This window comes from Lactuca virosa, chromosome 2, assembly GCF_052849685.1.
Source record: "Lactuca virosa cultivar CGN04683 chromosome 2, Lactuca_virosa_CGN04683_v6, whole genome shotgun sequence".
Classification (NCBI taxonomy): Eukaryota; Viridiplantae; Streptophyta; class Magnoliopsida; order Asterales; family Asteraceae; genus Lactuca; species Lactuca virosa.
In genome coordinates this window covers 251239054-251254161 of record NC_136427.1, presented here as the reverse complement: position 1 = coordinate 251254161, position 15108 = coordinate 251239054, and the positions used below count along the sequence as shown (strand labels likewise).

The following is a 15108-nucleotide window of genomic DNA, read 5'->3' as shown; positions in this document are numbered from 1 at the left end:
ACAGTGCCACAAGGATGATTTATCCAAGCTATCTGAAGAATCAATACACAACACATTATTTCCTAGATTGTCTACAACATTCACGGCTTCATATACACCATCACAAGGTAATGCTTTAAAGTAAAATACATCATTGTAATAAACATTAATAGCACCATTTTTATTATCAAATGAAAAAGAAAAACCTTGTTTGTACAAGCCATGAAAAGAAATAATATTTCTCGCCATTTCGGGCGAGTAACAACACTTATTCAAATCTAACATTAACCCATTATTAAGCAATAAAGAATAAACTCCTATCTTGGTAACAGGTGATGCTTTCCTGTTGCCCATGACTAAGTTTATCTTCCCGTGCTCCACTTGCTCACTTCTTCTTAGTGCCTGCAAATCAGTACAGATGTGAAACCACAACCTGTATCAAGCACCCAAGAATTAGCATTAGATGAGTTATTAGACAATATTGTGTAAATACCTGCATGGGTGGGTTTAACCTTCCCATCCTTTACATCTTGCAGATATTTAGGGCAGCTTCGCTTGAAGTGTCCCTTATCCTGGCAATAGAAGCACTGTGCTTCCTTTGGGTTTGAAGAAGGAGTAATGGGACCTTTCTTTGTCCCACTTGAAGAGGAACCATCAAGAGTCTTACCCTTGGTACCCTTCGAAGGGCTTTTCCTCTTCTTACCCTTTCCCTGCCCAATAGCCAGAACAGGGGCTGTTGAAGGAGTAGAAGTAGCAACCGCTTTACCCTTAAGGCCATTTTCAGCTGTCCTTAAGAGTCCTTGAAGTTTGCTAAGTGTGACTTCCTCCTTGTTCATATGATAAGTCATACGAAACTGATCATAACTTGGAGGTAAGGAATGGAGAATGATGTCAATCGCCATTTCCTCAGGAAAGTCAACATTTAGCTTCAGCAACCGGTCAACGAACCTTTGCATCTTCTGCAAGTGACCGGTGATGGGTTCACCATCCTTCATCCTTGCGGTTATCATGGAGGAGATGATTTCATACCTCTCCTGACGCGCGCTCTGATGGTACCTTTCCATCAGATCCAGGTGCATCTCATAGGGGTAGAAATCTTCATAGGATTTTTGAAGTTCAGGAGTCATGGTTGCCATCATGATGCATGCTACTTTAGTAGCATCCTTTTCATGTGCAACAAACTCCGCAAACTCTTCAGGAGTAGCAGCGGCTTCACTCACAACCTTAAGCTCCCTATCGAGGACATATTCTTTGTCCTCATAGCGGGTAATCATTCTGATGTTTCTGATCCACTCATTGAAATTGGATCCATCAAAGATGACCTTACCACACAAGTTCATAAGGGAAAAGGAGCCTGTTGGGTTTGAGCCAGAAGCATTGTTGGAAGACATCTGAAAGGAAAGAAAGACAAGTTTCATTAGATTAGGAATCCTTAATAATTCACCCAAATGAAATATTAAGGCTAGGATCCAACAAACTATTTATAGTTGGAAGAGGGATGCCGTAATCCACACTATAAAATATTTGAAGGTAGGTAAATGACGATTTACCAATTTCCACCATAAGAACGAAATATTTTATTATTAGGTTTTATTGGTTTTGAAACTCCTAGATCTTTTGAGATACATTGAACTTTTCAATGGCATGTTTGAATCTCGATTGTACCCTCTCAAGTTTGTGACTGGGATGCCGTGGATCACAAACAAGGTGTGAATAACCATACAAATTGACTTGGTACCCTTAACAATATTACCTAATCGATGTGCCGGTTAACCACACACGCTCCACCGATCTATAATAAAGTCAAGTTACCCTTTGCCACACTTACTAGTCCATGTTAGTGTGCCGGTTAACCACACACGCTCCACTAACGACTTGGTAAGGTACAAAGTGTAATTTTATGGGCTAGCACCAGTTTCATATTTTCCTAAAGTAACTAAGATTGGGAATTTATAATGTATAGTTACTTTATAATTCATTATACTTTTAATAAGTATTTAAAGTCGTATCCTACCCGTTCGGCTAATGACCCTCCACCGATCAAGGAAGCGGTGGGTGAGAGTGGACACCCATTAAGTCACCATTTTATAGACAACAACCTTATACCCCCCTTATAGACCGGCTTCGTGAATGAGGCCTACTAACGGTAAGAATGACATATTCTTATACATATCTATATAATAAAATTATAATAATAGTATAAGTGTTGATTTTTAAACCTTTTTAAAAATCTAAGGTTTAATTTGGAATTAAAGTATGAAAGTGTAAGACTTTTCAAATTCCAAAACTTGAGGGCAAGATTTGAAACTATTCCAAGTCTCTTCAATTTGTAACTTATGAGTTTTAATGGTTCATAAAAATGAAGACTCTTCATTTTATGAAACCTCTTTAGTTCTTTAATCATAATTAAAAGAAGTGACTTTTGGTTATCCATAACTTGAGGAAAAGTTATGGACACCATCATAGCCATTAAGATCATGAATTAAACACACATGGAGGTTACACATAATTCCTATGATCTTCTAAACTCATATGAACACAAATTCATGTCAAGCAATTTCAAAAAAAACATATAAACATATACAATACTTGAAAATTGATAAAAGTCATGTAAAATGGGTTAACATAATCATTATCATTTTGAAAAACAGATTTTACAAGTCCAAAACAGATTGAGATAATGATCTTAATCCATTTCCAGCAACAAATCTCGAAAAAACTGCCCATCACGCTCCTACTCGCCGAGTGCATTATTCTACTCGTCGAGTAGGATGAATTTGTTCATGGACTCGGCGAGTCCTCCCCATGGACTCGGCGAGTTCAGTCGTCAGAGTGCAGAATTTTCGATTTTTTAAGCAGTTTTGCATCAAGTATACAGAAAACAATCCTAGGCTCTGATACCACTGATGGGTTTTTGAGCATTCTAACACTTCCTAAGTGTACATGCAACCCTAATAACCTTGAATCTATGTTTTCTCTATATACATGCAAATTTCTTTTTCAAGGTTATTTCCTAACTAGCATGGCATGGGGATTACATAAAACATAAAAACTAGTAGAAATACATACCTTGTTGTTGCTTGGATTCCTTCAAGACTTTGTGAGCCTAGCACCCCAAATGTTATGCCTCAAATGCTTCACACAACACCACAAGACTTGGAATAACTTGAGATAATACTTCTAGCACTCAAAATCGGTTATGCCCTCTCTAGTAACACTAGGTCACGATTTTGCTAGCCATAGGGTTCCTTTTATAGTGTTGTCACAATTAGGGTTTACACATGAATGCCCTTAATTGTCATGACTCTTGATTTCCCATGACCCATGGATTTGTAACTCCCATGAACTATCCATGGAGCTCCATATGGTTATAACCAAACCCATAAACCATGGATCATTAATCCACCATAAAAGAATTGATGATTGTCATAATCAACCCTATATATTTAATTAGTCTCACTTTGATCACCAAATTAATACTAGATTAATACTTGATCAATACTAATTAAATAATACTATTATTAATATATTAGGACTTATAATATATTAATAATCATAAGTGCCTTATTCTCTCATTTAGTCTATCCAAGTATTGCAATGCCATGCAACCCAAATGGACCATGTCGGGTCGGGTCAAGTACATACCAAATAAAGTTATGGACTTAGACACTATATCCAACAAATAATTGGTTAAAATAAAAGCAAATTTTTTTGGTGAAAATCACAGTGTTACAAGTACGATCCTTGTGATAACTACTTGTATCCCAGAGTGCTAATGTACATAGATTTTATTGTAAATTTTCAAATGAAAAATAATTTTTTTTAGGGTGTACTTGGTATGAAAACCTAGGCGTTACAAGTTGGTATCAGAGTCGTGGTTTAAGTGAATTAGATTCTTATAGTAGATTCCCAATCTTAAACCATAGAGTATAAATAATAAGTGATCTAAAATTATAATTATGAGTTAGATATATTATTTGATACTTTGGTAATTTCGAGATAAATAAATATATTTTTAATTCCCTATAAATTATGTCATAATGCATGACAGAGAGAATTGTGGAGTATGATTATGAGATCCATGGTAAAATTCGTAGCATGGCGACTAAAGATACGTGGTGTAGTGATCAAAGATACACAATACTGTTAAATCGAAAAATAGCAATGTACTTTGTTAATCACGACATGAAGGGAGAGTGACCATGACGTGAACATGAAGTAGGATATTATAATTAAGTTGTAGAGATCACGACATGGAGAGAATAAAATCACGACGTGATGACTAGATCATCACGATGTGGTTAGGATCAAGCCACGACGTGGTTATGAGGGTGAGTAGATAAAGGTAGTGCACTTAAGGTATCCGCGACGCGACAAGAGTCTTCCACAACACGAACATAAACTAGATTGTTATATAATTATTTAGAATGATAGACCATGACTTGATGAAGATGATATCACGACATGATAACGAAGATTGATAAAATGGAGATTAAGGCACAACGAGAAGTTTACTATAACGCAATGCTTATTAGGAAACGAGTTAGATTCCATATAGATACAAATTGAGTAGCATTAAGAGAATAAATGCCAAGAGTGTATACAATCTGAGTTCATGAATTAAAATAAGGAAGTAACTCCAAAGTAAAGATAAAAACAGAAATTATAATGAGAACTTTAGATTGAGATAAAAGATGATTAGATTAAAGAGATGAGATAGAGTACACGAACGCGAATAGGAATGATAATACTATTCTGGAGTCGAGATAACATAATCGAAATTGATCTAAAGGAGGAAATTAGATGAGTTATGATAGAAGGATAGGAGAATATAGATACAATAAGATTAAGGATGAGAACCTTTGATTGAGATCATGAGATTTACATAAGATCCATGGGAGGTGAATGGATCTTATTTGTTAAAAGATCAAGACGAGTGAGAATTCTGATCGAGATCATAAACGTACATGATTATTTCATGTAGACGATTGATAGAATTACATGATTGATCTATGAGAGGCGATTAGATCATTTCATGTAGACGATTGAGACATACATGTTTAGACCCATGAGAGGTGATTGGGTTTACTCATGAAGATGATATTTGTGATTGAGTCTTTGAGAGGTGACGAGGCCTAATCCCAATATGAGATATATTATGATTGATTTGAGTAACTGACCTGAGTAAATAATATTGATTTGAATAATTGATCTAATTAGATGATGTTGATCTAAGTGATTCGAGTAATTGATCAAAATGATTGATTTTGATGAAGAGTGATTAATATGAGAAATTTATTTGAGTAATTGATGAATCCGAGTGATTGATCTGGGCGAATAACATTAACTTGAGAAATTGAACTAATTAAATCAAGAAATTGATTAGAGTGATTAATCTAAGTGACTGATTTTGAGCAGAGTAATTGATATAAATAACTGATTTGAATAGTTTTAGTGATTAATTTAATTAATCAAGAGTGACTAATCTAAGTGAATTATGAGTATCTGAGTAGATTAACCGTATTAGGATTTTATAGCCTGAGAATTCTTAATTCAGTTTTATTCCCTCTTCCTTGTTTGGTTGTGGGTTTAGGGTAGAATCAACTATTCGACTTTCTATCGAATCCGACGTTATATAAAATCATGAGGTATACACTTAGAAACTACAACATTAATGTCTACTGAAGTGATAGAAATTGATATGAAAAATTGCAAACTTGCGAGAGAAATAATTTCCTAATTGAGTGTTAAAAAAGTATGGAGAATGGTTGATTAATGATTTGAGTAATTGACTAGATTGAATTGAGTGAGTACCCGACTAATTGAGCTAGATTGGACAGAGTTATTAATAATGATTTAGTGGTTGATTGATCCGAGCAATTTAAGTGATTCAACCAAGTGATTTATGCTGATCGAATAGATAGATATGAGCGAGTAATACTGATCTGAATAATTAAGATTAATCCGAATAATTGATATTGATTGGAGTGATTGATTATAGTAATTAATTTGAATTAATAATCTTAGAGATTGACCTAGTGATATGAGAAATTGAATAATAGATCGTTAATTAGAGTAATCCGAGTGATTTGAATGATTTATAGATATTCGAGTGGATTAACTACATTGTAAGTACCATTGGGGGTAAGAAGATTAATTTGAGTATTATGAGAACTAGTAGAACTACTGAGAAGTGAGTGATAGCAGTTGATATGTGATTCGTTATGGATCAATATGTGGAGTGCTTAATTGATATTTATTATGTGATAGAATTAATAAGTTTCTAGTTTATATATTTGATAATCAGTGATATACTCATAGCTTATAAAGTGAGCCATAAATCGAGTACCAGAAGATAATTGAGAAAATGCTAAGAGAAAATAACCGACTTTGAGTGATAATACGTGAACTACTAACATTTGTGAATGAGATGACTAATATTTTGAATAATAGTGGGAATATTGATTGATCTTGATAATTGAGAAAAATATTAACGATTAAGAGGAGTATCGATTTGTAATGGTCGTACTATTTTCCTTGGAAATTCAAATCGATCATTACCAATGAGTTAGATAGAAATGATAGTAAATTAAAGACACCAGAAATGTCTAAACATGTAACGACCCAAAATACAATGATAAAAATTTTCATTTTAAAAATCATCAATCCCATACATCATATGTCTCAAAAACCACCATGATAATAACTATCCCAAAACATCAGAGTAAAAGAAATCATAATTGCGGAACATGAGGGGGAAAATGTTGTCCCATCACCCCAGGCCCTTCCCTTTCGTAGCGGAAGTACTTGAAACCATAAACATAACTGTAAGCACAAAGCTTAGTGAGCTTCCCCAAAATACTACATACAACATACACATAAATATAACAGCACATGGCTGTGTCGGGTCTATATCAACCCCATGTAACAAGTAGCTGTGTCAGGTCCGTATCAACCTCCGGGTCTGTATAAACCCCGAGTCTGTAATGACTCCGAGACCAGAGTGGCTCCATGCATACATCATACAATCATATCAGTAATAATCACATAGTCACATACACCTTACACATATAAATTACTGGGTCGGCATTGGTGTCTTCGACCAACTAGTAGGATGAGAAGACTCACCTCACAAAAAATGCTCTACTGGTACTACTCTCACTGATAGAGTACTGCTGCTACGCACCACCTATTCAGTCGAACAAAATAAACCTTGAGCTTATTCTCCAAATTTGGTGCTTGACCACAAGTCAACTCAAGTCAAAATTCAATGGTCAAACTCAACGGTCAACGTTGACTTTAGTCAAGCACCATGTCGTGGCTACCTATGGCCACGATGTGGCCCTCCAGAAACAGCCAGGCGTGATTTTTCCCACCGCCACGCTGTGGCAACCCGAGCCATGCCGTGGGTACTGGGTTTTCAATAGCTTAATGGATTAAGTTGCTTTCTTCGATCCTAAGGGCTCCAATTTTAGATCTGATTTGAAACAAAGTCTTAGAGGATAAAGTTTCCAACTTTACCCGATAAGACCACCCAAAAGGTCAAAACCTCAAACCCTAGTTTCAAAGGAGCTAATTAAGACAGGAATTTCCCCATTAAGCACTCATTCCAAAGAGTCCATGGCTTATTTAATCAAGAACAGATTCTAATACCAAATCCACCATTAAAGTTGGTTCTTTACAAATATGCTTATCCAATTCATGTCTTGAAGCCATAATGAGTCAAAAAGAGGGGTTTTCCATGGAAATTCCATGCATGGTTGAAAAGCCCTCAAGAATCCAGATCCAACCCAACATTTATGTCAAATGTCCTATAGATCCATAAAGTTGCAAACTATATGAGATCCTAACACTCTAACCCACATGAACATGAAGATTTAGGGACAAAACATAAGATCTAGCAACCTAACATGTTAAAAATCGAGTCTTCGACACTTACAAAGGTCCAGAAGATTGCCAACACAAAGGATGAGGACGAGCTTGTTGAATATTGGCTCATCCCTTCTTCTTTCTTCCTTCCAAGGCTTCAAGAACACCAACAAGGGCTCAAAATGACACACACACACAAACACACACACACACACACAGAGAAAGAGATTTAGGGTTTCTCAGATCTCAAGGAGGTTGATGGATGTTGACGGTGAGCAAACCCTAGCCTCCACATTCCTTGAAATAGGGAGCAAAACCCGGAAAATAGGGTTTCTCACTTGCTAGCTACATGTTGTGGCCTATACTGCCACATCGTGGCAGCTTAAAAGAAGTACGAGGCCTGTAACACCCTAATTTTCAAATATCAATTAAATGAAAAAATCGTTCCACCATCTCCCAATATCAATTATGAACTTACTTATAAACTAAACTACAGCGGAAAAAAATAAAATAAAATAAAGTCTTCAATTGAACAACTTCGGGTGTTACGTCTTTGCGGAATTCCTAAGTCGTCTTCTGGATCAATCCTTCTCCTTGGACTTTTCTCTGCCACTTGCTAGATAGTTTCCTAGGTTGCACACATTTAAAGTTTCTAAAAGGGTTACACACCTAGGGCCTAGTGAGTTCGTGTTGCACATACATGTCCATCACCTAAAAAACATATAGTTTTATGATATATCTTGAATAAATCATACAGCAATTATATCACCCGATGACATAATTTAGGGGAACGATTAATTGTCCAGAGAAAGAACCAAAGGTTCATTTCCCTTCTCCTTGTGACAACTTATCATCCATTGTACTCAAGTATTTTAAACATCCAAGGAACTGAGTATAATTCTCAATTCCCATCCCCGCCGATCACACACATCTGTCATGCTCACGGCGATTAGACACCCCACCCATTCCCACTAAACATGTCATCCAAAAAAACGCACAATAGATAAACAACTCAAAATAACATTTGCACACAACCATACTTATCATAAAATATATTGTGAATAAATAAATGTAAAGCCGTATATAAACCACATGATAAACATTTATGTGAGAGCAACCACACACGAAAAACTTACCTTGTAACCGATAAGTTCTAACCGAAGCTTTGTTGCTAACATGCACCCTATATTCCAACAATAAATCTTTCTAAGGCAACATCCTAGAAAACATCCTATGAGTTCATTTTGGTTCAACTATCCAAGTGTCTCATTCGACCAAATAATAATCATTCAATTACGTTAATTGCAACATTCATAATAATTTTTATAAAAATATTTCATTTTTTTAAATCCCCCTATTGATAAGATTTTACCTTTATAAATTAATACTCAAATGTTAAAACAAGTAAATCATAAAATAACAATAATTAAAAATACTATTAATTAGAAAATTTGAAAACAGTAGGGACCGTTTATGTAGTTTACGTTTCCACGTTTAAAAGAAAACATGAGTTTAGTTTAGGAAAATGGAAACTGTAAAATCATATAAACTATAGGGATCACTTTCGTAACTTTTAATATCATATGAAATTTGTTACACACGGTAGAAAATTAGAACTGGCAGCTTATCAAAAAGATAGGGACTACTTGTATAAATATCACTTTAATTAATAGAAAATGAGGTGGGTTTGTACGTTGCATTCGAAAAATAAAAGATAAGTGACGCATTGTGCCCGAGGTATCGAACTATAGACCTTGGTACTACCACCACCATCGACAAATGAGACTACTAATTTTCTTTTATTTTTAAAGTTGGTTTAAAATTCACCATTTCTTTTACCAAAACTTAACACTTGTTTTTCACCAAATTCGGTTATTCCTTGGCCGAAGAGAGACATATGACTGAACCAAAATACGTAATGAGTTCATATAAACCTACTCAAACAACTTAATCAAGATCAAATCGAAGAGACATACCTTAATTTCTAAAATAGCTCCGAAAACCTTCACGAACTTCAAACCCCGATTTATATTTTGTTTCTCCAACCTTTCTTGCAATTTTTGTGGGCATTCCACTCTATTTCTCGTGCCTTTTATAATGCCCAAGTTTGTAACCTTTCTATTTAACCCAAAAGTCCAAATTTATGACTCTAATCAAAGTGATAGGTTTTGGAATTAAAATTCCAAAATTTCTCTATTTACTCCAAATTAATTCCTTAATCATAATTATAATAATACATTTAGACCATATATTTATATATTTATTTTAATTTGAGTTATCACAAACTTCCCCCCTTCGAAAAATTACGTCCTCAGAATTTGAACTAAACAACATATTAAGGGTATTTGGTCTTCTTATCTCATACGTTTTCCCATGTCGCCTCTGACCCTTTATGTTACTTTCACTGAGTTTTCATTAGTTGTATCTCCACATTCCTTAACTTCTTGACCAGCTAATCCATTTCTCATTGTAATCTCTTCCAAAATGATGACATGAAACTAAGGTTCTGATCATAAATAGACAAGCGAACAATCTCATTAATAACTTTTCCTACAAGTATATTTCACCCAATGACACAATTTAAAGGAACATTTACGATATCCAGAGAAAGAACCAATGGTACACTTCCCTTCCCACTTGGCACAACACATCCATTATGCTCAAGCATTTAAATATCCAAGGAAGTGAGTAATGTCTCAAATCCTATCCCCGCCGGTCACAACACACCCGTCATGATCCCAACTATCATACACCCCTGTTCCTATTAAACATGTCATCCTATACTAGGTACACAAATCTAATACTTTTTGCTTCTCCTCTATCAAGGACTCTTTCCGACTCTTCTTCAGTTCAACCAATAAACTGACGGTTGCATCAATTATCATCATCTGAATCTTACTTCCTTCCTTTACCTGTGACTTAGTGTATAAGTGAAAATGTTAACCTTCCTTAATTAGAAAAGATCTTACACCTTCTTTGACTCTTGGTAATCCATGCACATCTACATCATCACACCCTTTTCTTGACAAACAACATTGGTGTCCCCCACAGTGATGTACTATGTCGAATAAAAACCTTATCAAGCAAGTCCTGCAACTGCTAAATAATTTCTTTCATGCTTGTTGATGCTAACCAATGGGAATCTTGAGAACTCCCTTATAAATGGTATATGTGTCACATCATGTTCTCCTATTTTGTACCCACGCCTGAATATCTTTCTTATTACAATTTATGTTAGCTTGGTTTTCAACAACCAATCCATTCATACCACAATATCACAATATCAAAATCTCATAGTGTTATGGGTACTAGTATTAGCGGTGCTAAACAACTGTCTATTTAAATCAAGTAACCATCAAATTCCGTTCTTAAGATTACACAATGATCATCATCAATCTTTATTTCTAAAGCTTTTGCACCCATATTTAGGCACTTACAAAAAGAAATGAAAAAAAAACGGTTGCACCTACATCAAATAGCACCCACAAATATAGAGTTTACTAGGAAGGCACATGACACTATATTGAGGTATCCTGAGCTTCCTGAGCTATGATATGGAAATCCCTGCCTTTTGGTCTTGTCGTTTCTACCTTTTCATCGCCCGACCGATTCCATTTCTCTGTCATCATGCGTTAGTTACTGTTACCCTTGTTCTGGGGACAATTTGACCTGATATGATCTAGGGACCCGCACCCATAACATACCTTCCCTATTTTACAATCTGAAGCGATATGTCCTATCTTTCCACATTTGTAGCAAGTTCTTTGGTTCATATTACCAGTGTTGCAAAAGTCGGCCTACTTGGCCGAGTACTCGGCCGATTACTCGGAATCGGCCCTCCACTGAGGCGAGTAATGTGAACTCGGCAAAAAAACTCGGATTAAGTCAAACTCGGTCAAAATTGGTCAAAAATCGGTCAACATCTCTCTAACTCGGGCCTACTCAGTATTACTCGGCCTTACTCGGGCCTACCCGGTCAAACTCGACCAACTCGGTCGAAATCGGTCAAACTCGGTCAAATGGTCAAAATTGTCATAAAAAGAGAAAAAAATCAAGAATTTCAAGATTAATATGTATAATACACTTAATGATTTATTATTTAACACACACATGTGATTATTACTACATATATATCTTAAATGTTCAGTAATTATTTATGAAGTGAGACATTTGTGTGTATTTTAGTTTTTATGTATTCACATGTATCTAATTTTGTTATATATTTCAATCAAATTATGATTTTAACTTATTATTTTGACACATATAATTTTACTAAAAATATTTCTACATGAATTACCGAATCCGAGTACTCCCCGAGTACTCTCGAGTACTCGCTACTCCCCAGTCGGCCGAGCAGGTACCGAGTAGCAAGTTCTACAACCTTGCATATTACACTCCCCTTCATGGAATCGTTTGCATATAGTACATTGTTCTATCCCAGACTATTGCCCATAGTTACGATCTGAACTAGGAGTTTTGCATTTTTTTGAGTCTATATTTGAACTTTCCAACTTCCTTTTTCCTGAATCCTTATTCTCACCCTGACGATTCTTTTCCCGTTCTCGGCCTTCTGCGGCGTCTACAACAGACTGGAAGGTACCTGGTTTCTAAATTTCTATAAATTCACGAACGACGGTTTTTAGTCCCCAAATATACCTCTCCACCCTCCTTTCTTCGGTAGACACATAAATTTTGGCAAACCTTGCTTTCTCCGTGAACTTAGTGGTGTACTCTCTCACAGTCATATTCCCTTTTTCTAATGTCAAGAATTCTTCTTCCAACTGCTTGACCGCCGTTCGAGGACAAAACTTTTCTTTAAAGATTTTCATAAACTCATCCCATATCATCCTATTGGCCGCATCACGCCCCCTAACTTCTTTCACCATACCCCACCAATGTATAGCCTCCCCTTTTAACATTGTCGCCACATAAATCACCTTGTCCTCATCCGCACACTTGCTAGTATTAAATGTTTCCTCAATCTCCATGATCCACGTTGATGACAAAACGGGATCAGTTTCTCCGTTAAATACGGGTGGCTTACCCCCATCAATAGCAATAAGAGAAAGAGCATACTCGTCTGTCTAGAAAGCAACCCTGCCCGTGTCGAAGACAAGTCTGGTATTGGATGATAAGATCCAAAGTCGAGAGGGAAACAATCCAGATCGTACGCTAAGGTCCCTAAGCAATCACTTAGTGGAAAAGGAAGTGATCGAGCGATGACAACCAGGAGGTGGGCTTGGAAGCAGCCATCCCTTGAAGAAAGCGTAATAGCTCACTGGTCTAGCTGAACGTATTGTAACTACAATCTCGCCATTCATGGTTGTCATGATGCCTTGAGGGTTGTGCAATACTTGGGTCATGATTTATATTTGGTGTATTGTACTCGAAGTCTTCTTCACCTCCACCCAAGTTACCTTCATACTCACCTATTATTGCTTCTTGTGCTTGAGCAACTACATCTGGCAAGGTGGCTCGAATCGACTGGGCAATCTAATCAGCCAATTCTTCTCTAGTAATCATGTTTGTCGTACGACCCGTTCCGCGACCTCGACCTCGACCACGGTGGGAGCCGGAGCTACCCTGACAGACGGTGCAGCTATCGATGCTGCTACTGCTCCTCGCCCTCTTCTTCTACCACTGCCTCCTCCTCTTCCTTTGCCACGTCCATGACTTGCATTAGGGATCAACGAATTTTACGGTACAACTCCTGGTGCTCTAACATATGATCCAACTGGGATACGTTCTTCCTCCGGGGTGAGCCTAACAAACCTTCCACATCTCTTTGAAGACATGATACCTACATGCGAGAAGTGGTCTAATTTAGTCGTTTGATTACCTCTTGTTCCTTCCGTCTAAGCTTAAGTGTTTATGCAAACACCTAATCTGGTTAAACATCTCTCTGATACCAACTTGTAACACCCCAATTTACAAATATCGATTAAATGAAAAATAATCGTTCCACCATCTCCCAAAATCAATTATGAACTTACTTATAGACTAAACTACAGCAGAAGAAAAATAAAATAAAATAAAGTCTTCAATTGAACAACTTCGGGTGTTACGTCTTTGCGGAATTCCTAAGTCGTCTTCTGGATCAATCCTTCTCCTTGGACTTTTCTCTGCCACTTGCTAAATAGTTTCCTAGGTTGCACACATTTAAAGTTTCTAAAAGGGTTACATACCTAGGGCCTAGTGAGTTCGTGTTGCACATACATGTCCATCACATAAAAAAACATATAGTTTTATCATATATCTTGAATAAATCATACAACAATTATATCACCCGATGACATAATTTAGGGGAACGATTAATTATCCAAAGAAAGAACCAAAGGTTCATTTCCCTTCTCCTTGAGACAACTTATCATCCATTGTACTCAAGTATTTTAAATATCCAAGGAACTGAGTATAATTATCAATTCCCATCCCCGCCGATCACACACATCCGTCATGCTCATGGCGATTAAACACCCCACCCATTCCCACTAAACATGTCATCCAAAAAAAATGCACAATAGATAAACAACTCAAAATAACATTTACACAAAACCATACTTATCATAAAATATATTGTGAATAAATAAATGAAAAGCCGTATATAAACCACATGATAAACATTTATGTGTGAGCAACCACAGAACACGAAAAACTTACCTCGTAACCGATAAGTTCTGACCGAAGCTTTGTTGCTAACATGCACCCTCTATTCCACCAACAAATTTTTCTAAGGCAACATCCTAGAAAACATCCTATGAGTTCATTTTGGTTCAACTATCCAATTGTCTCATTCGGCCAACTAATAATCATTCAATTACGTTAATTGCAACGTTCGTAATAATTTTTATAAAAATATTTCATTTTTTTTAAATCCCCATATTGATAAGATTTTACCTTTATAAATTAATACTCAAATGTTAAAACAAGTAAATCATAAAATAACAATAATTAAAAATACTATTAATTAGAAAATTTGAAAACAGTAGGGACCGTTTATGTAGTTTACGTTTCCACGTTTAAAAGAAAACATGAGTTTAGTTTAGGAAAATGGAAACTGTAAAATCATATAAACTATAGGGATCACTTTTGTAACTTTTAATATCATATGAAATTTGTTACACTTTCTGGTAGAAAATTAGAACTGGCAGCTTATCTAAAAGATACAGACTACTTGTATAAATATCCGAACAATGACATTCTGCATAACTCTTCTTCGAGCTTTGCACGACTCGCAACCTGTCAAGCACTTGCTGTATCAAC

At 36.0% G+C, this 15108-nt stretch overlaps 1 protein-coding gene across 1 annotated transcript; it reads right to left on the bottom strand.

Moving 5' to 3' along the window:
• Nucleotides 1–12455: 12455 nt before the first annotated feature.
• LOC145158399 (uncharacterized) lies at nucleotides 12456–12836 on the bottom strand. Its single transcript, XM_079077303.1, has one exon. The coding sequence runs from the start codon at nucleotides 12834–12836 to the stop codon at nucleotides 12456–12458; it is 381 nt and encodes a 126-aa protein (XP_078933429.1).
• Nucleotides 12837–15108: the final 2272 nt, after the last annotated feature.

Bases quoted from the DNA above. Each gene is read 5' to 3' on its own strand.
- LOC145158399 (XM_079077303.1), bottom strand. From the start codon at position 12,836: ATGGAGATTGAGGAAACATTTAATACTAGCAAGTGTGCGGATGAGGAC.